The sequence below is a fragment of the Mauremys mutica genome, chromosome 13 (assembly GCF_020497125.1).
Source record: "Mauremys mutica isolate MM-2020 ecotype Southern chromosome 13, ASM2049712v1, whole genome shotgun sequence".
Lineage (NCBI taxonomy): Eukaryota > Metazoa > Chordata > Testudines > Geoemydidae > Mauremys > Mauremys mutica.
The window spans coordinates 30,207,879-30,226,935 of NC_059084.1; the positions used below are offsets into that span (position 1 = coordinate 30,207,879).

The 19,057-nt window shown below is 59.1% G+C and overlaps 1 protein-coding gene across 9 annotated transcripts in view; it reads right to left on the reverse strand.

Annotated features, from left to right (window-relative positions):
- CHD6 (chromodomain helicase DNA binding protein 6) overlaps positions 1-19,057 on the reverse strand; it is a 217,412-nt gene that overhangs the window by 71,519 nt on the left and 126,836 nt on the right. For all 9 annotated transcript variants that reach the window (XM_044985565.1, XM_044985564.1, XM_044985558.1 and 6 more), the window contains 10 exons: positions 18,832-18,918; positions 17,866-18,000; positions 17,251-17,372; positions 14,685-14,928; positions 11,702-11,878; positions 9,581-9,724; positions 6,956-7,211; positions 6,354-6,564; positions 3,106-3,301; positions 2,241-2,405 (listed from right to left, as the gene is read on the reverse strand). In XM_044985565.1, the coding sequence (XP_044841500.1) occupies positions 2,241-2,405; positions 3,106-3,301; positions 6,354-6,564; positions 6,956-7,211; positions 9,581-9,724; positions 11,702-11,878; positions 14,685-14,928; positions 17,251-17,372; positions 17,866-18,000; positions 18,832-18,918 (1,737 nt within the window). The remainder of the gene's footprint in view (positions 1-2,240; positions 2,406-3,105; positions 3,302-6,353; positions 6,565-6,955; positions 7,212-9,580; positions 9,725-11,701; positions 11,879-14,684; positions 14,929-17,250; positions 17,373-17,865; positions 18,001-18,831; positions 18,919-19,057) is intronic.

Here is a 19,057-nt window from a genome sequence, read left to right on the forward strand (position 1 = left end):
TCTTGCCTGGGCAGGCAATTGTGGCCACGGTGCCCATTGACACCATTGCCCCTGCCACGGTGTTCCTTGCCACTGACCGGCTTGAGTACCAGGCGGTGCAAATTGCTCTTGAAGGGCGGTGCGGCTCAGTGATGGGCAGCTGGGTGCCGAAGCCGTGGTCGCCGTTGACCGCACGGTGTTGTAAGAGCAGCGGGAGCGTCTATGGTCATGTCGGTGCCGACCTCGAGATCAGGACCTCGACGACAAGGAGCGGTACTCGTCGGAGGTGCTGCTCTCATAGTCATCCCAGCAGTCGTAGCTATGACACCTAGGTGCCTGTCGAGGGGAGCTCCGGGCATGGTGTCTGGTGGAGCAGGCACTCGAACCTGAGCGTCTGTAACGACGGCGTCGGGATCTGCTCCTGTAGCCACGATTCGAGGAGGAGCATCGACACCGCTTGTCTCGGTGCCTGTCCCCCCCGGTGGGGTGTAGAGGACCCTCGAGACTCCTGCGCGGGCGAGTCAGCCAATCTGAGCGGAGTGGAGGGCTGACACGAGCTAAGTGAAGACCTCATCAAACGGGGCAGCGCACGGTCCTCGGAGCGGGGACTGTGTCTTGCTGGAGAGGGCTGGTGTGCTCCCAACGGCGGCTTCTCCCGGCACCGGAAGGGAGAGGATATCATGTGCAGCCTGTGCAGCCTCCAGCGTCGACGGCTTTCTCACCGCAGGAAAGGCACGCGCAGACGGGACTGGACTACTCCACGCAGCGCGAGTCGGAGGTCTGGGTCCTGAGGGGGATCGTGGGCTGCCCACCTCGGGTCCGGCCTCACCCCTGTCTTTTTGTCAGTGCCGCTGAGTCTTTCCCTGCTTCTTAGCGGGTGAGCGGTGCCGGTTGGTGGAGGGTGCCTCACTCCGCACCGAGGATGCGGTGCTCAGTGCTGTGTCCGGACGGCGTGCCGGTGCTGGGGCCAACGCAGATTCCATTAGCAAGGCCTGGAGCCAGATATTCCTCTCTCATTTAGTTCGAGGCTTGAACTATCTACAGATTTTACAGCGGTCTGTAACGTGGGTCTCACCCAAGCAGCAGAGACACTGAGTGTGCGGGTCGCTCCTTGGCATAGAACTGTGACAAGAGTCACACAACTTGAAGCCTGGGGCATGGAGAAGACGAGTACTACTAAGGCTAATAGGAGAGCTACTGCAAAGCTGGAGTGCAAACGTTCCGACTACTTTCACTGGCGGCAAGAAGGAACTGAGGGTGGGGGCAGTGCGTGGCTTCCCTTATAGTGCGATATAGAGGTGCCACTCCAGGGGTCGCAGCGGTGCTGCCCCCTACGGGTACTGCTAAGGGAAAAACTTCCGGCAACGGTGCATGTGGCAAGCACGCACACCTACTGTGGAATACACATGAGCAATCACTCGAAGAAGAACTGGCCACCCCTGCTGGTCAGAGTGCTAGGAAAGTTCAGAGTCCGAGATGGGAGAGCCCTACCGGCCCTCAAGACCCAGGCCCCAGCTCTGTTACTGGAAGCTGTTCGTGTGCTTTCATGCTTCCTGCTAAGCTGTCACCTAGTCCAGCTGGCAGCGCCGCCTGGGCACAGCAAGCACCACCACGTGCCCTCTGCTCTCTCGGAGGCAGCTCCTATCCGTGGTAGTTAGTCTCGACAGCCAGGGGACAAGGCACCTTTGGGTACATTCAGCTGCATCAATGTGGGATCTCAGTGCCCCTGGGATCCTGGGGTAGGCTCAAAACTCAGCCCTTAGCAGACATTCATCTATCCAGAGCCACAATAAACCTAGCGGGGTCGGAAACCTCTGCTCAGGGCAAGCCAATGGCTAGACAAGCAAGCATGGCATGGGGAACAACTGTGGAGGCTTTAGAGCTGGGATAGCAGGGGGCTGCAGGTCAGGCCTGAGGGGCATTGGCAGTGCTGGGGGGCTGGGCTGGATGTTACAGGACAGGACTGATGTCCATGGCAGAGGTGCCTGCAATCTGCTCTGTCAGGGACACAGATCCTCCTCATGGTCTCATGAATCCTTGGCTCCACACACTCACCCATGCTGTGCGGGCAAGCAAGTGGGATCGGTCCTATACTATGGACCACGGGCCTACTCCGGCGGCTCACCCCTGCACCTCTCTGCACAGCCATGGGCACAGGGGGCACACACAGACACAGCCACTCGGGGGAACACTGGAAGGAGCAGCAGAGCACAGAGCCATCCCATGGCCCCAGCCCCCAAGCGGGCAGACAGGCAGCCTACCCCATTGGTGCTGCCCTTGCGGTTAATGTCCTGCAGCACGGCCTTGTCCAGGCCCAGCTTCAGGCTGGCCTTGTCGAACATCTCACGCTCGTAGGAGTTCCTGGTGATGAGGCGATAGACCTTCACGGCCTTGCTCTGCCCGATCCGGTGGCAGCGCGCCTGCGCCTGGGATAGCAAAGGCCACAGTGTCAAATACAGGATGCAGGCAGCATAGGCACGGCTCTGCCTGGTTCAGCCAGTACAGGAGCTCTAGGGCCCAATGGGCAGAGCCCAGCACCCACCCCTGCCCAGAGCACAACGGGCAGAGCCCAGCCTCTGCCTCCACAAGGTGTCCTAGAGCTGACCTGAAGGACCCACCCTAAGGAGCCTCTCTGCTGGGCTGGCCAGCAAGGGGCAGTGAGCGCCATGTGGATGTGATGCAGAGGCCTGTGCTGGACTCAGCGCCCCCTGCACCTGAGCTGCCCTCCTCTGGGGCTTCCATTCACTGCAGTGCAGGCCACGCTGAAGCCAGGGAGCTCTCCGCAATCAACTCCGCATCCCCCCACTTCCTGCCCCAAGCTATGCTGAAGCAGGCACCCGAGGGGGCAAGGTTCTGCCCTGCACCCGACCCCCCAGCACAGCTGCTCCTTACTATGCGGCACTTCCAGCACCACTCTGCTCTGACTGCCTGGGCTGCCATTCTTTAACTGGCCCCAGCGGTGGGTGGTATCTCATCCCGTTGTCCCATTGGCTGCCCCCAGCAATGGGCGGGGCCCCATCCCATGGTCTCATTGGCTGGCACACAACTCCTCTGCTCTAATCAGCACCATTATTCATGCAACCCCTGGTGCCCCACCAACACCATCATGGCCCTGCTCTGCAATACCTGGAGGTCGTTCTGTGGGTTCCAGTCCGAATCGAAGATGATGCAGGTGTCGGCAGCTGTGAGGTTAATGCCCAGACCTCCTGCCCTGGTGCACAAGAGGAAGACGAAGCGGTCTGAGTCTGGTTTGCAGAAGCGATCGATGGCAGCCTGGCGCAGGTTCCCACGCACCCGCCCGTCAATGCGCTCGTAGGTGTATCTGTTCAGACAGGGAACGGGGGACACGGCCAGGTCACCACACAGCCTGCACCATGTGGAATAAGGCATCTTGTCTCTGCAGACCTAGCTCCTGGGGCTGCAGGGTGCCAGTCGCCAGACTCACAACTGCTCTGAGAGCTCCAGGACACCCATTCCATGCAGGCACAAGGACCCTGGCTCCCCTGCTCCTGGGGCCAAGGGCAGCAAGGCTGAGCGATGGGGGCAGCCAACCCCACATGGCACAGGGGCCTACGGGCTGTGCAGCACCTGAGGGCAGGAAGCTCTACCATTCTGGAGCAGAGATAGGGCCAGGGGCTGCTCCCTGTCAGAAACCCATGTAGGGGCCTGCGTCGCTCAAAGCTCTGTGCCTGCATTTCCAGGAAGTCAGCAGGAGCCACACTGCAACCGAGGTGGGCCATGGTCCTGGCCAGCAGACCCTATGGCCTTGCCCCTTCCTGACCCTGGGGGCAGCGTTCTGCAGGGTTCCCCCTCCCTGAGGCTCCCCCACAGGAAGGCAGTGCAGCCTGCACCTGCTAGCTCCAGCCCCAGTACACAGTGGGCGATTGCGGGCTGGGGACACTCTGCTCTGCTGGTCACGATGGACGGGGCCTCTTGTATCAGTGCTGCCTGATGGGCATCCTGTGGGTCAAGCAGCCCGCACAGCCTGGGCTCCCCTGGGGCCAGCCAGCACCAGCTGTTGATTCCCCACCAGGAACCAGACTTCTCCTCTCTATGGCGGCAGGGCCACTGAGGGCTCAGCACTCAGCCACGAGGCTCCCTTGGGCCATGGGGAAGGAGTGATAGGCACAGGGGAGCCTTAGCTCACAAGGTCCTGTCTCCACCCCGACACTCCCAAGATGGGCCAACAGACAGGCCAGGGTGTGCCCAGGGAACGATGCTCTAAGACAGGGTTTCTCAAACAGAGGTTGCCGCTTGTGTAGGGAAAGCCCCTGGTGGGCCGGGCCGGTGTATTTACCTGCCCCGTCCGCAGGTCCAGCCGATCGCAGCTCCCACTGGCCATGGATCGCTGCTCCGGGCCAATGGGAGCTGCTGGAAGCGTCAGCCCCACTGGCCGTGGATCGCTGCTTTGGGCCAATGGGAGCTGCGGGAAGCAGCGTGGGACGAGGGACTTACTGGCCACCGCTTCCAGCAGCTCCCATTGGCCTGGAGCAGCGATCGGCCGGACCTGCGGACGGGGCAGGTAAATACACCGGCCCGCCAAGGGCCTTCTCTACCCAAGCGGTGTCCCCTGTTTGAGAAACCCTGCTCTAAGATATCTGGGGGAGCCAGCACTGAGGGGGGCTCTCCGGACAAGACACTCCACAGTAAGAACAGGCCTCCACACTCACCACTGGGGCAGACGGTAGTGAGGAATATTGGATAGGTGGGGCCAGATCCACCCCCATCCCCACCCCCACTCCGCACATGCTGAGGGCACAAAGCCCATGTGAAGCTGCCCCAAGAGGCAGACATATTCCCGCAAGGTAAGAACAGAACAAAAGAGTCACCCCCTTTCTGGCACAGAAGGCACAGGCAGGGTCTTGAGGCTGCTCTAATATGTGCTGGGGGAAGCACACAGGGATGTGCAGGGGCCTTTCTCCACAGCCTGCACTGAACACAGCTCGGCTGCCCCCCCGGCTTGGGACCCTCACTCATTGCAAACTGACCTCTGTGCTCACTGGCAGTGGGCGTGACACAGCATGGCACAGGGTGGGTAAGCAGCGCTAATGTAAGGATCCAGGAACTAGAGCCCAGGTCTGCAGAGCCTGAGATGGCTGATGTTCCCACAGTGCATTGGGAGGCTACGCAGAGCCCCAGCCACAGGGCAGTGTAGGGAGCAGGCGTTGCAGAGGCCCCAGAGCGACAGCCCTCTGACTGACCATGCGCCCTATGAACCCTGGAGGGTGCCCCAGGAAGTTGTCTGTGCACTACACGGTCTTTGGTCCTGCTGCGACTCCAGAACTCACCTCGTCTCCTCGTCTTGGCCTCTGACCCTGGCCTGTCGCACCCTGATTCCTTCCTCCAGCCTGGTACCTCTGATCTCTGATCTCTCACTCTGGCCTGACTTTGACCCTGACTCTTGCTAATTGAACCCAGCTCTAGCTCACTGACTGCCGTCCCTGATGTGTGGATCACAACCCAGCTGTGCCCGCTAGGTCCCGTATAGTGGGAAGGGCAGGGTATGAGCAGGGTGGGTGAAGGGTGTGGGCAAGGCAGGTGAGGGTGAGGGGCAGGGCAAGAGGGGCTGGATGGGCTGATCCATGTAAATAACAGAGCAGCATCTCTAAGCCGTTTTCCTGCCACTTCCTCTGGCCACTTCTCATCTCCCAGCCGCAGCCCAGCGTGAAAGTAACTGAAAGGAATATGACCGTGGCAGCTGCGGGGGAGGGGGGTGGAGGTTGGGGGCTGGAGATGGGCAGAGATGGGGGCCAGAGGCAGGGGTCTATGCAGCTACCAGGACACCCAGAATCTCCCCCAGAGCACCTGGGAATGGCCCTGACACTCGAGCATCACCCCAATCTACCACCACCCTCTGCGGTTTCGCACGCGGCTCTTGCCTGGAGCTCTCCACCCTAGCCAAGGGGGACCTGGGCCAGACTGAGTGCTGACTCAGCAGTGCTGGGAGCACACCAGAGCCCAGCGCATGTCTGCCCAGTGACCCCTGCCCTGCACATCCGGCCAGGCTAAGCACAGAGGGGGAACCCCAACTGATTGGGCTGCATGGAGGGGCCAAGAGTCCAGGGTGGGTGAGGAGAGAATGGAGTGAGGAAGAGGAGGCTGCTGAGGGCCAAGTGAGCAGCATGTATTGAAGGAGGAAAGCTGCTGTGACCTGGCTGCAACTAGCTGGGGCCCCTCAAGCCCAGATGGCAGTGCTGTATTGAGAGCAGGGCCTGGCCACGCTCACCTGCACTGCACACCAGGGCACAGCCTGAGTTTGTCACCCAGCCCGTTCTGTGTGGGCAGGGAGGGCCGAGAGGGCACGTGCCTGATGACTGGTACACACAGCAGGGCGGGGAGAGTGGGGAGTGCCAGGCAGCGCAGGCTGTACTGACCGCCTCTGGATGAGATAGTCCTCCAGGATGTCCAGGCAGCGCACCATCTGGGAGAAGATCAGCACCTTGTGCCCACCGGCGATCAGCTTGGGCAGCAGCTTGTCAATCAGCACCAGTTTGCCAGCCGCCTGGATCATGGCCTGCAGCTGGAAGTCCAGCGCCTCTGGGCTGTGCGACTTACGGAAATCTTCCAGGATTTTCTCCTCCGCCCCTGCAAAGCAGGAGGGGAAATCAGCCCTGGCTAGAGCTGTGGCCTGCCTGCACTGCCCGGGCACAGCCATCCTTGCTGCCTGGGCACAGCTGCCCTAGTCCTGCTCTCCACTGTCACATACTATGGGGTAGCAGGCCCCAGCTGCTGCCAGAGCCAGGCCCGACACCCGAACCAGATGGTCTAGGAAGCTGGTAAGTGGCCAGAACTACAGAGAGTAATGACTACACCTCACTCAATGCCCCTGGATGGGAGCTGCTGAAAAGCACCCGCCCTGGGTGGAGCTCCTCATCACCATGAGGCAGGGTGGCTGCAGCACTGGCGCAGCTCATGGTGCTGATGAGCTGGGCATGTTGGTTTGTCCTGCCCTGGTGCCCCATGCCCCACGGCTCACCATTGATGAGATAGGGGTGGTTGCAGCACTTGCGCAGCTCCATCATGGTGTTGATGAGGTTGGGCATGTTGTGCTGGTTGGCGCCCTTGGACAGGAAGGAGAAGTTCTTCTCTAGGATGGCCCGGTAGTATTTCTTCTGGATGTTGGTTAGCTCCACCTCGATGATGGTCTCCTGCTTCGGCGCCAGGTTCTTCTCCACATCATCCTTCAGCCGCCGCAGCATCATGGGCTTCAGGATTGACTGCAGCTTCTTCACCTGCCCAGGACAAGCGCAGACGCACTGTCCCTCCCTGCCTCATGCATGGCAGGCAGTGAAGACAAGTGCAGAGCCCTCCTGGGGCAGCCACCATGCGTGTGAGGGCTCTGTGCTAATCGCCACCCAGGGACACCAGGGCAAGCCTGTTCTGCTAACACCGAAAGAGGACTTCTCCAGCTGCCAGCCCTGCAAACTATGCTGGGGTCTGAGAGCCGGGCTGGGTAGGGCTAGCCTTGGTTACACCTGTGCAGCCCCACTGCTTTCACCTGGGCAGATGTGTGACTACCTGGCCTTGCGCCCAGAGTTCATAAACACTTCTGCCAGTGAGCCTGGCTTCCTCCCCAGAGCAGAGCTCATTCCCAGGAGCAGGCAGTCCAGGGAGCAGGTGGTCTGAGAGATGCCTGCTGAGCAGAGGCCCGTGTGAACCCTCACTGCACAGTTCATTGCCTCCCTCTGAGCACCCAGTTTATATCCAGCTCCTGCCTGAAGTGAGCCTGCCCTGTATGCCCCAGTGCGATTCCTCCCCTTGTGGGCACAAAAAGTGTTGCTAGCACAATGCAGGCAGCTGCTCTGAACTGGGCCTGTTGTGAGCAGAAGGGAGGTCCAGGGCTCCAGTCCCACAGGGATGCTGCTTGTTCTATGGCTCCATGGGCTGCACAGCGAGGAGGGGCAGAATCTGCAAGCTCCACCCAGGCTCTCAAAGAGCAGCAGCAGAGTCCTCCAGACGGACCCAACACCAGGAATTCCAGAGGGGGTGTGCAGAACCAGCTGACTGTGCGTGACAAGAACCTGCCCCAAAGGGCACAGCTTTTACAGAGCAGAGCCACTGACACACTGATTTAACTGCCCCCTTTGCATCTTTACATTTGGGAATGGGGACCAGGAGGAAGGATGCGTGCACAAGGGTGATGTGCATGCATGTAGAGGTTCTGCGCTGTATGCGTAGGGTCCGTGCAAGTGAACATGCAGGGTGCGTACTGGATGCAGAGGGGTGTGCTGAGCATGCATGGGGTGTGAGTGTGCTGAACATGCAGGGGGGTGGTGAGTGTGCACAGAGAATATAGGAGATGTGCAGAGTACAGGGGAGGGTGAGCATGCAGGGAGGTGGGGGGGGTGCGGTGTGTGCATTAGGGTGTGTGCTGTGCATGTGCTGAGCATGCAAGAGTAGTGGTGAGCGTGCAGGGGCATTCTATGCATGAATAGGGACTGTGGGGTGCATGTGGGTGACTGGGGAGCTGTGCGGGCAGGACATGCAGCAAGTGCAGGGGGCATGTAGATCATGCGGGGGGGGGTGCTGGACATGCAGGGGCTGGAGATATGCTGAGCATGTGGGGCCAGAGGGGGGCTGGGCATGCAGAGCCTGGGGGTGCTGGGCAAGCAGGGGTAGGGGTGCCAGGCGTGCGGGGGACTGTAGATCTGCTGAGCATCTGGGGGGTGGGGGTGCTGGGTATGCGGGGACCGTGGGTGCCTGCAGGGTGCTGGCTGCAGGGGTGCTGGATGCGCGGGGACTGGAGGGGCTGGGCATGCGGGGACTGGGGATTGCTGGCCATGTGGGGGCTGGGGATCCTGGGGCACGCAGGGAATGGCGGGAGGTGCTGGGTGCATGGGGGCTGTGGATGTGCTGGGTGCGCAGGGGCTGGGGGCTGACTGGGCGCATGGGGCTGGGGACGCTGGGCACGTGGAGGGACTGTAGAGGTGCAGGGCGCATGGTGGGGCTGTGGGTGTGCCGGGTGCGTGGGGGGTCCGTGGAGGTGCCAGGCACGTGGTGGGTGTGTGGAGGTGCTGAGCGCATGAGGGGGCTGTGGGTGTGCTGGGTGCGTGGGGTGTGTGTGGGTGTGCTGGGCGCGTGGGAGGGCTGTGGAGGTGCCCAGCGCGTGGGGGGGCTGTGGGTGTGCTGGGTGCGTGGGGGGTCCGTGGAAGTGCCGGGCACGTGGGGGGGGGTGCCGGGCGCGTGGGGGGGCTGGGTGCGTGGGGGGGCTGTGGGAGTGCTGGGAATGTGTGTAGACAGGCCCAAGGTGGGGACCTAAGTAGCAGTGGGGGAAGTTAGCCCGCTCTGGCCAGGGCCATGGCTCAAGTCCATCTCCATTTTCTGTCTCCCAAGCAGCTTCCTTCTCTAGAGCTTTGCTCGCCCCCGGCAGAGCCGGCCCTGTCTCCAGGGCTGGGCCCAGGGTGCTCTCAGGCAGGGTCTTAGCTTGCAGCGAGGAGGAGCCTTATTGCCTTTGCTGGGATTCAAGTTAAGTGCATGCTTAACTGTGTTTCTGGATTGGGGCCCAGGTGTGCTGGGCCCCGCCTCCGCAGCTCCTGGGCCCCACCCCCACAGCCCTGAGCCCTGCCAGCCCCTGAGCCTCACCCCTGGGCCCTGCTGGTACCTGCTCCTCTGTCTTCAGGTCCCCGAACTCCTCCAGGAACGCCGTCTCCGAGGGGAACTGCTGGGGCTCCAGGAAGTTCAGCAGGCTGAAAAGCTCCTCCACTGAGTTCTGCAGGGGCGTCCCAGTCAGCAGCACCTTGTGTTCCTGAGTAGAGCAGGGTCAGGGCTTCAGTGCCGGGGGGCAGTGCTCATGCAGCCGGAGCCAGAGCAACGGGTTCAAAGGGGCTGGCAGGATCACCCCAGGGACACTAACTTGCCCTTGCTATGACTTCACTCCTGGGGCAGGAGGCCAGGGTAGCGATGCAGCTGACTGCAAACCCCAAGGGTCTGAAGAGCCAACGCTGGCCCAGGGCACTGTTACCGATCTGCTCCAGGTCAGCAGGCCCCCACACCGTCCCTGGTCAAGACACAATGGCCATGCACTGGAAGGTCTCAGTCCAGCCCTGACTAGCCTCCGAGTCACAGGATCAGCAGGGACGCCAAGGCCTGAGTGGTGCAGGGCAGAGCTGCGGTAGCTCAGCACCAGCAGCACACGGGAAGCTCACACTGCCCCTGGCTGTGCTGCCCGTTCTCTCTGGGGAGGAGCTCTCCTGAGTGCTGCTGGGCCAGGCCCTGGGCCCCCACAAGAAGGACCATGGCCCAGCAGTAAGATCAGTAGCCTGGGAGGCAGAACTCCGGGGTTCTATTCCCGGCTCCACTGCTGGCAAGTCTCAGCACTGCTCTGGGCCTGCATTGCCCCCCCCGACCCAATAAAAGGGGGCTGACAGTAGCGACCTGCTGGCGGGCCCCATGTCTCTACAGTGGCAGGCTGGGGCAGAGCAGAGCAGGGCTGTTAGCAGTCACTGCCTGTACTTGTTCCTGTAATAGGAGACATTGGCCCAGCAGGGGCCTGGAGCTAAGTGAGCCCAATGGGGCCAGCCTCTCTGGAGGGAAATGGCACCCCTGACTTTGGGTGGGCAATGGACAGTCGATTACACCCAGCGTGAGCTTGAGGCGAGCTCGTGCTGCTCTCCGGGCCTGCATTAAATGCTCACATTTATCCCCGGGTCGCTCCTCACGTGGGGAGCAGCTCCAAGAGCTGCCGGTTGAGACAATGGACGAAAGCCGGGGGTGCTGGGAGGCTGCAGCTTTCCAAGGGCATCATGCAAAAAGCTGAGCGCGAGGAGCCAGTGAGCAGTGCAGGAGTGGGGCCAGTTTGACAGGCAGAGTCCCATTAGCCTTGTACTGCCCACACCCGCAGGGCGGCTGTGTGGGCAACTCCCCCTCCCGCCCCCCATCATGGGGCACGAGAGAGTCAGAGTCACTGAATACCAAGAAAAGAGCTTGTTTCTAGAGCACCTTTTATCCCAGAGCCCTTTACTTACCATTGCTAATACACGGTCTTTGTGCCATCCATCGCTGGAAAGCAGCTGCCTCTAGGGTGGAACACAGCAGCTGTGCAGACAGGGGCGGCTCCAGGCCCCAGCACGCCAAGTGCGTGCTTGGGGCGGCAAGCCGCGGGGGGCGCTCTGCCAGTGCCACGGGGGCAGCAGGCAGGGTGCCTTCGGCGGCTTGCCTGCGGGAGGTCCGCTGGTCCTGCGGCTTCTGGACCTCCCGCAGGCAAGCCGCCAAACGCAGCCTGCCTGTCGTGCTTGGAGCGGCGAAATGCCTAGAGCCGCCCCTGTGTGCAGAACACAGTACCACTGCAGGACAGATGGGGCAGGGAGTGCTGGAGAATAGCAGCTCCCTCTGAGAGTGCAGGGGACGTAATTAGCCACAGTGGTCTGGCCAGGAACAGAGGTTGATGTCCTTGCTCTAGTGAACTGGGCCACAAGCTTTGTAATGAGCACAAGTGGTCAGAGCCCCTCTGCTAATGCTCTTCCGGCAGCACCTCACGCTGGGTCAGCAGCATCTGACACTGCCCTGGAGGGCCCCAGCCGAGCACCAACCAGGCCCCACAGCCTGAACTGGGGAAATTAAAGCTCAGGGTGCAAAGGCTGAGAGCATCTTCCCAAGGACAGCCATGCCAGTTGACGGGGAGGGCTCGTTCTCCTTCACAGCCCAGCCCTGGCTGTGCAGGAACAGCACTAAGATGTGGCTGAGTCCAGCCCGCTCTGCGCTCTTGTGAGCAGCCAGTTCTCACCAGAGCCATGAGCTTCAGCCCCTCCAGCAGCTTGCAGTTCCTGTTCTTCAGCCGATGGGCCTCGTCGATGACCACGCAGCGCCACTGTATCTTCTTCAGCTCGGGGCAGTCGGCCAGGATCATCTCGAAGGTGGTGATCACCACATGGAATTTGAAGATCCCTGGAAGAGGGTTACCCTGAGGAGACACAAGCCAGGCAGTGCTTTACTCATGCCAGGCAGTGGGACACCCCAGACAGGCAGGCCAGCTGGACACAGCTATTGGGCAGCGCAGCCCTGATCTGCAGCAGCTCTCTGGAGAGCCAAGGGCTTCATCAGAGAGGCATTTCAAAGAGTGTGCTCTAATGTATCTGTGCAAGGGGAAGGCACTGCCATCCCAGGCCACAGTGACCTCGCAATGCCAGCCATAGGCCTTGCGCAGGGCCAGCGGGGGGACTGGCAAGCTGAGGGGCTCCAGCAGCCAGAGGGTGATGCAGCTGGAAATGCTGGCCTTGGGAAAACGCCCTTGGGGACACTGGGGCAGGGCTGCACAGGGGTCCTGACAGGCCGTGCCTCACATGCACTTTAGAAACTTGCTCTGACTGCAGACCCCCCGAGACCATCTCCCCTCACGCAGCAGGCTGCAGTACGCATCCAGCCAGGCCTCTCAGGGCCCCTCCCTGCAAGTGCAGGAAGCTCCTAAATGGCCTGTATCCCACAGACTCGGTGCCTCCCTACCCCTCAGACTGGGTGCTCTTGACACTCCAAACCTGCAGGCTGGGCGCCCCCCGGCCCTCTGTGCCTCAAGATTGGGTGCCCCCCCAGCCCACTGCATCCCCCCAGCTCACCACCAGGGCCAGCTCCAGCGTTTTTGCCGCCCCAAGCGGCGAAAAAATAAATAATTGCCGTGATCGGCGGCACTTCGGTGGCAGCTCTACCACCGACGCTTCATTCTTCAGCGGTAGGTCCCCCCCTCCGAGCTCACCGCATCCCTCAGGCTGGGTGCCCCCCTGGCCCTCTGCACCTCACAGATTGGGTGCCCCCCAGTCCACCGCATCCCTCAGGCTGGGTGCTCCCTGGCCCACTGCATCCCTCAGGCTGGGTGCCCCCCAGGCCCTCTGCACCTCACAGATTGGGTGCCCCCTGGCCCACCGCATCCCTCAGGCTGGGTGCCCCCTGGCCCACTGCGTCCCTCAGGCTGGGTGCTCCCCAGCCCACCGCGTCCCTCAGGCTGGGTGCCCCCCAGGCCCTCTGCGCCTCACCAATTGGGTGCCTCCTGGCTCACCGCATCCCTGAGGCTGGGGCCCCCTGGCCCACCGTGTCTCTTGAGCTGGGTGCCTCTGTGCCCCATAGAAATTGGGTGCTCCCAACACTCTGCACCCCACAGGCTGGGTGCCCCCCACATCCCTCAGACTGGGTGTCCCCCAGCCCTCCACGCCCCACAGACCAGGTGCCTTCCCAACACACCACATCCCACACAGACGGGGGCCCTCTGACCTGCTGCTTTCCGGAATCAGAAAAGCAGGCTCCTGCCATGGAGGGGGCGAGCCCATTCTCAGCAGGGGAAGGGACCCGCGGCATTCCCACCCTCCTGCATGAGCAGGGCATGTCTTGGTTCAAGAGCACCTTCCCCACAGCTAGGGCAGCCCCGCGCACTGGCCACACCCAGGCCAGTCGCTTCATGAACAACATTCCTCGTGATGCAGAGCTAGGCAGGGAGCCAGGCTGCAAGGGTGACCCCAGGGGATCTGTGACACTACACCCCATATTCATCCTGTACAAGATGAGTCATGTGAGGTGTCTAAGGAAAAGTTAGGATTTGCTGAATATGATCATCTTATTTGTGTGCATATTTCATTTTTGTATCTAAAGTTATGAATGTTCACTATGTATCTGTATTTCAAATGTAGTTACACCTGAGGGACCTCATCTATAGGCAAGATGCTTCCAGTCTAGACAGCTGGCTGGGAAGGGCCTATTCAAGGTAATGGGCCATCAGGGGAAACACTAGGCCTTAGGAGAAGCTTATCCCTCACCTGAGAAGCCTTCCTGAGAACGCTCCAGACAGCCTGTAAGTAATGGCAGCTATGGCTCAGCAAGGGCATGTGACCAGACCACATGACACTGATCTCCATTTTGGGTACCTATATTTTTCCATAAGTGGGATTTTGAAACAAAGGGTTCCCGCCATAAGTTAAAGCTATATAAGGTGGGGTGTGAGATCACCTAGGAGCCTCACTACCCACACAAGGACACTCCTGGAAGCACCCAAGGAACAAAGACTGGACTGGGGGAAGCGTTGGTCCCAGGCTAAAAGGATTTCTAGCCTGTGTATGGAAATCTGGTGAACTGCTTGTATCAGCAGCCAGAGTGCGAGATTGCTAATTCGTATCCAATCTATCTAGTATTTAGGCTTAGTTTGCGGTTTTGTTTATTTGCTAGGTAATCTGCTTTGATCTTATAATCACTTAAAATCTATGTTTTTGTAGCTAATAAACTTTCTTTTATGTTTTAATCTAAACCAGTGTCTTTGAAGTGTCTGGGGAAATCTCATCTTGGTTTAACACAAGCGTATTGTGCATATTCCTCTCCACATTGAGGGAGAGGGGAACTGAGTAATAAATTCAATTTGGTCGGGGTTTCAATCAGGGTAGTACGGTACAGCTCTGGGGCCCTAGGCTGGGGGGCTGGAGGTTGGCTGTAGCCTCTCTATTGTTGTTTCATGCAGTGGCTGGTCAGCCTGCATGTAACTGCAGCTGGATGTGTCCCTGCCTGTGCAAATGCTGGTGGAGTGTAGGACTGGGAGCAGTCTACAGCTTGTCATAGCAGCACAGTGTGAGAGGGAGCCCAGGCTGGTGAGTCAAAGGGCTCAGTGGTACCCCAGTTCCAGGTAGTACCCCAGGGAGAACCCGTCACAGTATCCATCCCGGGAGCCACAATAGCAGTGGCCAAGATGGAGAGACCTGAGGGTCAGTGGGCCATGGGGAGCTGAGAGCGGCAGGCACCTGCGCATCCCTGTACACCATCTCGTACTGCTGGATCATCTGCCTGCTGATCTGGCTGCCGTGGTACACGATGGCATTCATCTCCGTCCAGGTGCGGAACTCCCGCTCCCAGTTGGTGATGGTGGAGAGCGGTGCAATGATGAGGAAGGGACCATGAATGTCCATCAGGAAGATCTCAGAAAGGAAGGTGATCGACTGGATTGTCTTCCCCAAGCCCATCTCATCCGCGAGGATGCAGTTCTTCCTGTGGATGCAGCACAACACACATGGGGACACATTATGCCTGGGGACACATTTAATGGGCAGCAGGTTTAAAACAAACAAAAGGAAGTCTTTCTTCACACAAGGCACAGTCAACCTGTGGAACTCTTTGCCAGAGGATGTTGTGAAGGCCAAGACTATAACAGGGTTAAAAAAAACTAAATAAATTCATAGAGGATAGATCCATCAATGGCTATTAGCAGAATGGGCAGGGATGGTGTCCCTAGTCTCTGTTGGCCAGAAGCTGGGAATGGGAACAGAGAATGAATCACTCGATGATTACCTGTTGTGTTCATTCCCTCTGAGCACCTGGCATTGGCCACTGTCGGAAGACAGGATACTGGGCTAGATGGACTTTTGGTCTGACCCAGTACAGCCGTTCTTATGTACACAGCATGTTGGGGAACCCACAGCACTGACACTGCCTGCCTTGTCACCTTGGACAGGTCATGCCACCTCTCTGAGCCTGGGAGCACTGCAGACAGACTTGCTTACCGGGGGGGGTTCAGAGGGGGAACTCAGGGCCTCTAAAGCACTACATGATGCTCACATTAAAGGTGGTCCAGGGCCGGCCACCAAAATATCTGCAAATTATAGGCCCAAGTTCCCACGTCAGTGGGAAAATGCTCACACAATTGCTGTGGGTGCACACACAAATCAGACTACTGTGCATGCCTCACCATCTCCATGTCCATCTGCTCCAGCTCTTTGTGCATGGGTCAGTGCACAGCACTGTGCACATTTCTGTCTCTTAAGGGCATCTGTGTCCCTGCCATTGGGAGGGGCACACCAGCACGGCCAGCACCAACCAACCAACTACCCAAGGGACACCCAGCGGAGTCTTCATTCTCCTGAGGCCTCACCAGCCCCAGGAACGTACCAGCACCCAGCACACACTTCATGCCATCTGGGAGGAGCCGACTTCATTGGTATTAAACAATCATAAAGGTAAAATTACAAAGAACAAAGCTATATTGGTTGCTGCTGACATGTACCCTGACAGCAGGGGGAGCAGTGACTCATCAGCCCATGGGAGTGGTGAGCCCATTACTCCTGTGGGAATTCTGTACCACTGTGCCCATGCAGAATTTATGTTCCCTGCAGATTTTTTTTCCTCACAGAAAACAGATTCTATCAGGGAGGCACTGCAATTACACCTTTCACCCACCAGGGGCTGCTGTGGCACCAGAAAAGAGGGCAGCTAACTCAAGGCAGGAGCAGCCAGCTGCCGTGGAGAGGGAGGGGGAGGACTGCCTTCCTCACAGCGTCCTGCCTGCGGGGCCAGGTGAGGAGGAATGGGATATGGGGGGCAGCCACAGCAGGACACATGGGGCTGCTGGGGGCATCATACAGACTGGGGTTCAGAACGGCTAGTGAGGGGCATAGACTGGGGTGGGGCACAAGAGCTAGTGGGGTGATAGCATTGAGCCAGGGGCTGATGGGAGTGGGGGTGCAGGGCCACATGGGGAGGTGGGGGAGGAGCGGTGACTGAGTTGGGATATAGAGACACATGGGGACGGAGGAGGCGTGGCTGAGTGAGGGTGCAGGGACACTTGGGAACAGGAGGAGAAGGGTGGCTGAGTGGGGTGGCTGGATGGGGGTACAAGAACACATGGAGAGGGAGATGCAGGGATAGGGGAAGGGGTAGCTGAGTGGGGGTGCAGGGGTGGATGGGAGGAGGGACAGATGTCCCTGACTGAATGAGAAAGGCTAAGAGTCAGCCAGGGTCTGCATGGGGGAGGCTCCCTAACAATCCCTCCTCCTGTCCCCATACCCTACCACCCACACCCAACAATCCTCCAGGCTCACTCCCAGGTGCCTGCCCAGCAATTACTTCCCTCTCCCTCAGCTCCTCTGTTACCCCAGCTCCTCCAAACCTTTGCACTGTTTCTGAAGGGTGCGGGAAATATGTTTCTGTATTGTAGTGTAAAGGAATTATTACTCAGAGTTCTGTATTAATATGCCTAGTAAGGAATCTATTTGTCAAAACACTTTTCCTGAATATTTTTTTGTTGTCCATATGGTTACAGACATACTTGCTGACAGGTATTCTAAAATAAATTACCAAAATAATTGAAACTGGCATGCTTATATAGTATTATTTTGACAAATAAAATATGCAGAATTTTAGAATATTGTGCACAGAATTGCTAATGTTTTTGCGCAGAATTCCCCAAGCATAGCTCATGCATCTGCTTCAGGAAGCACCCTTCTCCTCCAACGGCACAACACTCCCCACGGTCACTGAACGTGTGAAACGCTAGCAGTCCTCCATGTGGTGGGGTCTGCTCCAGCCCCTGCTCACCTGTTGTACCAGTTAAAGAGCAGCCAGTTCATCCCCTCCAGCTGGTACTCCCGCAGCTGGTTGCTATTCTTATAGTCCCGTGACTTCTCCAGTTTCTGCCAGAACTCGGAAGCGGGGCGCTCCTAGGAGGGAGAGCAGAGAGCATGACCCACGGAGAGGAACAGGCTAGTGCTCAACGAGGTGTAGCCACAAACTTGGGACAAGGGACAATGCTGGGCTCAGGCTGAAAAGGGAAAACTTGGGAAAGAGGTTTCAAAATTATTAGCAAGCATCAGCTGATCAGCAGCAAGGCCTCAGCCCCTAGATCCCAGCAACTGATTTTCCCCACCCCTAATGTGGGGGATGCGGGGGATCTGGGTCTTAGGATCAGAACTGCAGGGAGCTGCAGGTCAGGACTGAGGGGCATCGGTAGCACTGTGGAGGGGGCTCAGGATCAGAACTGCAGGGGGCTGCAGGTCAGGACTGAGGGGCATCGGTAGCACTGTGGAGGGGGCTCAGGATCAGAACAGCAGGGGTGGCAGGCCAGGATCAAGGGGCATCAGAAGCACTGAACCAGCACTGGTGCTAACAGGCCACCCTCTCCCTGCATCACAGAGAAGCCGAGGGGTGCTTTACCACATGTTTGATCTCTGGTGGAATCTGCAAGGACTCGAACTCTTTGATTTTTCCAGGGTCAACGTCTTCCTCCAGCTCCCAGGTGCTCTCCTCGTACGGCAGCGAGCACCACTTGACCAGGTAGTGGGTCACCTCCTGCAGCGCAAGGAGAGGTGCTTCGGGATCAGGGAGGGGGACTGGTTCTCGAAGGTGAGGCCTAGGGGCCACACACTCTCTTGCCCCATGGGGTGTAAGCCCCCAGCACACATATTCCATTAGCATGCACCTGCATGCGCGCCAGCCCATCTGCCTGCACATACTGCACACACACAAAGACATGCATGCACACACACGCACATGCACCTGCCTGCATGCACACACACGAAGACATTCACGCACATGTGCACACATGCGTCTGCCTGCACGCACAGAAACGAAGACATGCACACGCATATGTGCTTGCCTGCTTGCGCACACACATGTGAAGACATGCACACGCAGGCCATGCAGGGATGTGCAGATCCAGACCTCTGCTCAATCAAAACCCGGCCCAAATATCCCTCTGCATGGGCGGGGCCCTCAGGGTTCAAGGTCTCCCCAGGCCCCAGATGCCAGCCGACAAGGAACACAACACACCATTCTCTGCAGGCTAGGGAGCTGAAGGATCAGGCAGGGACTCAGCGCCAGCCTCAGGGAGTCTCTGCATTTCTAGCCTCCTGCTCCCAGCACTTCTCCCCTCTGAGTTTGCTGAGTCAGCCTGGCGTGCTGAGTAGTACTTGGGGATAAATACACTGGAACCAGCGCTCCTGTAACCCAGAGCTCCCATAACCCAGAGCTCCCGGCAGGTCCCATAAACAGGCAAATAAACTTGCCTCCCCAGGGCACTTCCATTGAGCTCCCCCTGGGCACAGCCTCTGCCCTCCTCACTGCGCCTTGCTCCCCCCGCATCCAGATGAGGAGCAGCTGCATGCCAGGGGTGGCACTCACCTCCCCAGTGTCAGAGTCCTTCGTGTGAGCCACCTCCAGGATCCGATCCACCTCCACGTAGTCTGGGTTGAACAAATCCTCATCAGGCTGGTGCAGCAGGAGGAGAGAGAGCGACACATTCAGTTTGCCTCCTGGGCTGAGCAGGCGAGGGTGCCAGGGACATGGTCCCAGGGCTCCGCAGTGCAGGGAGCACATATCGGAGCTGGCCCCAGCATCTGCCTCCAGG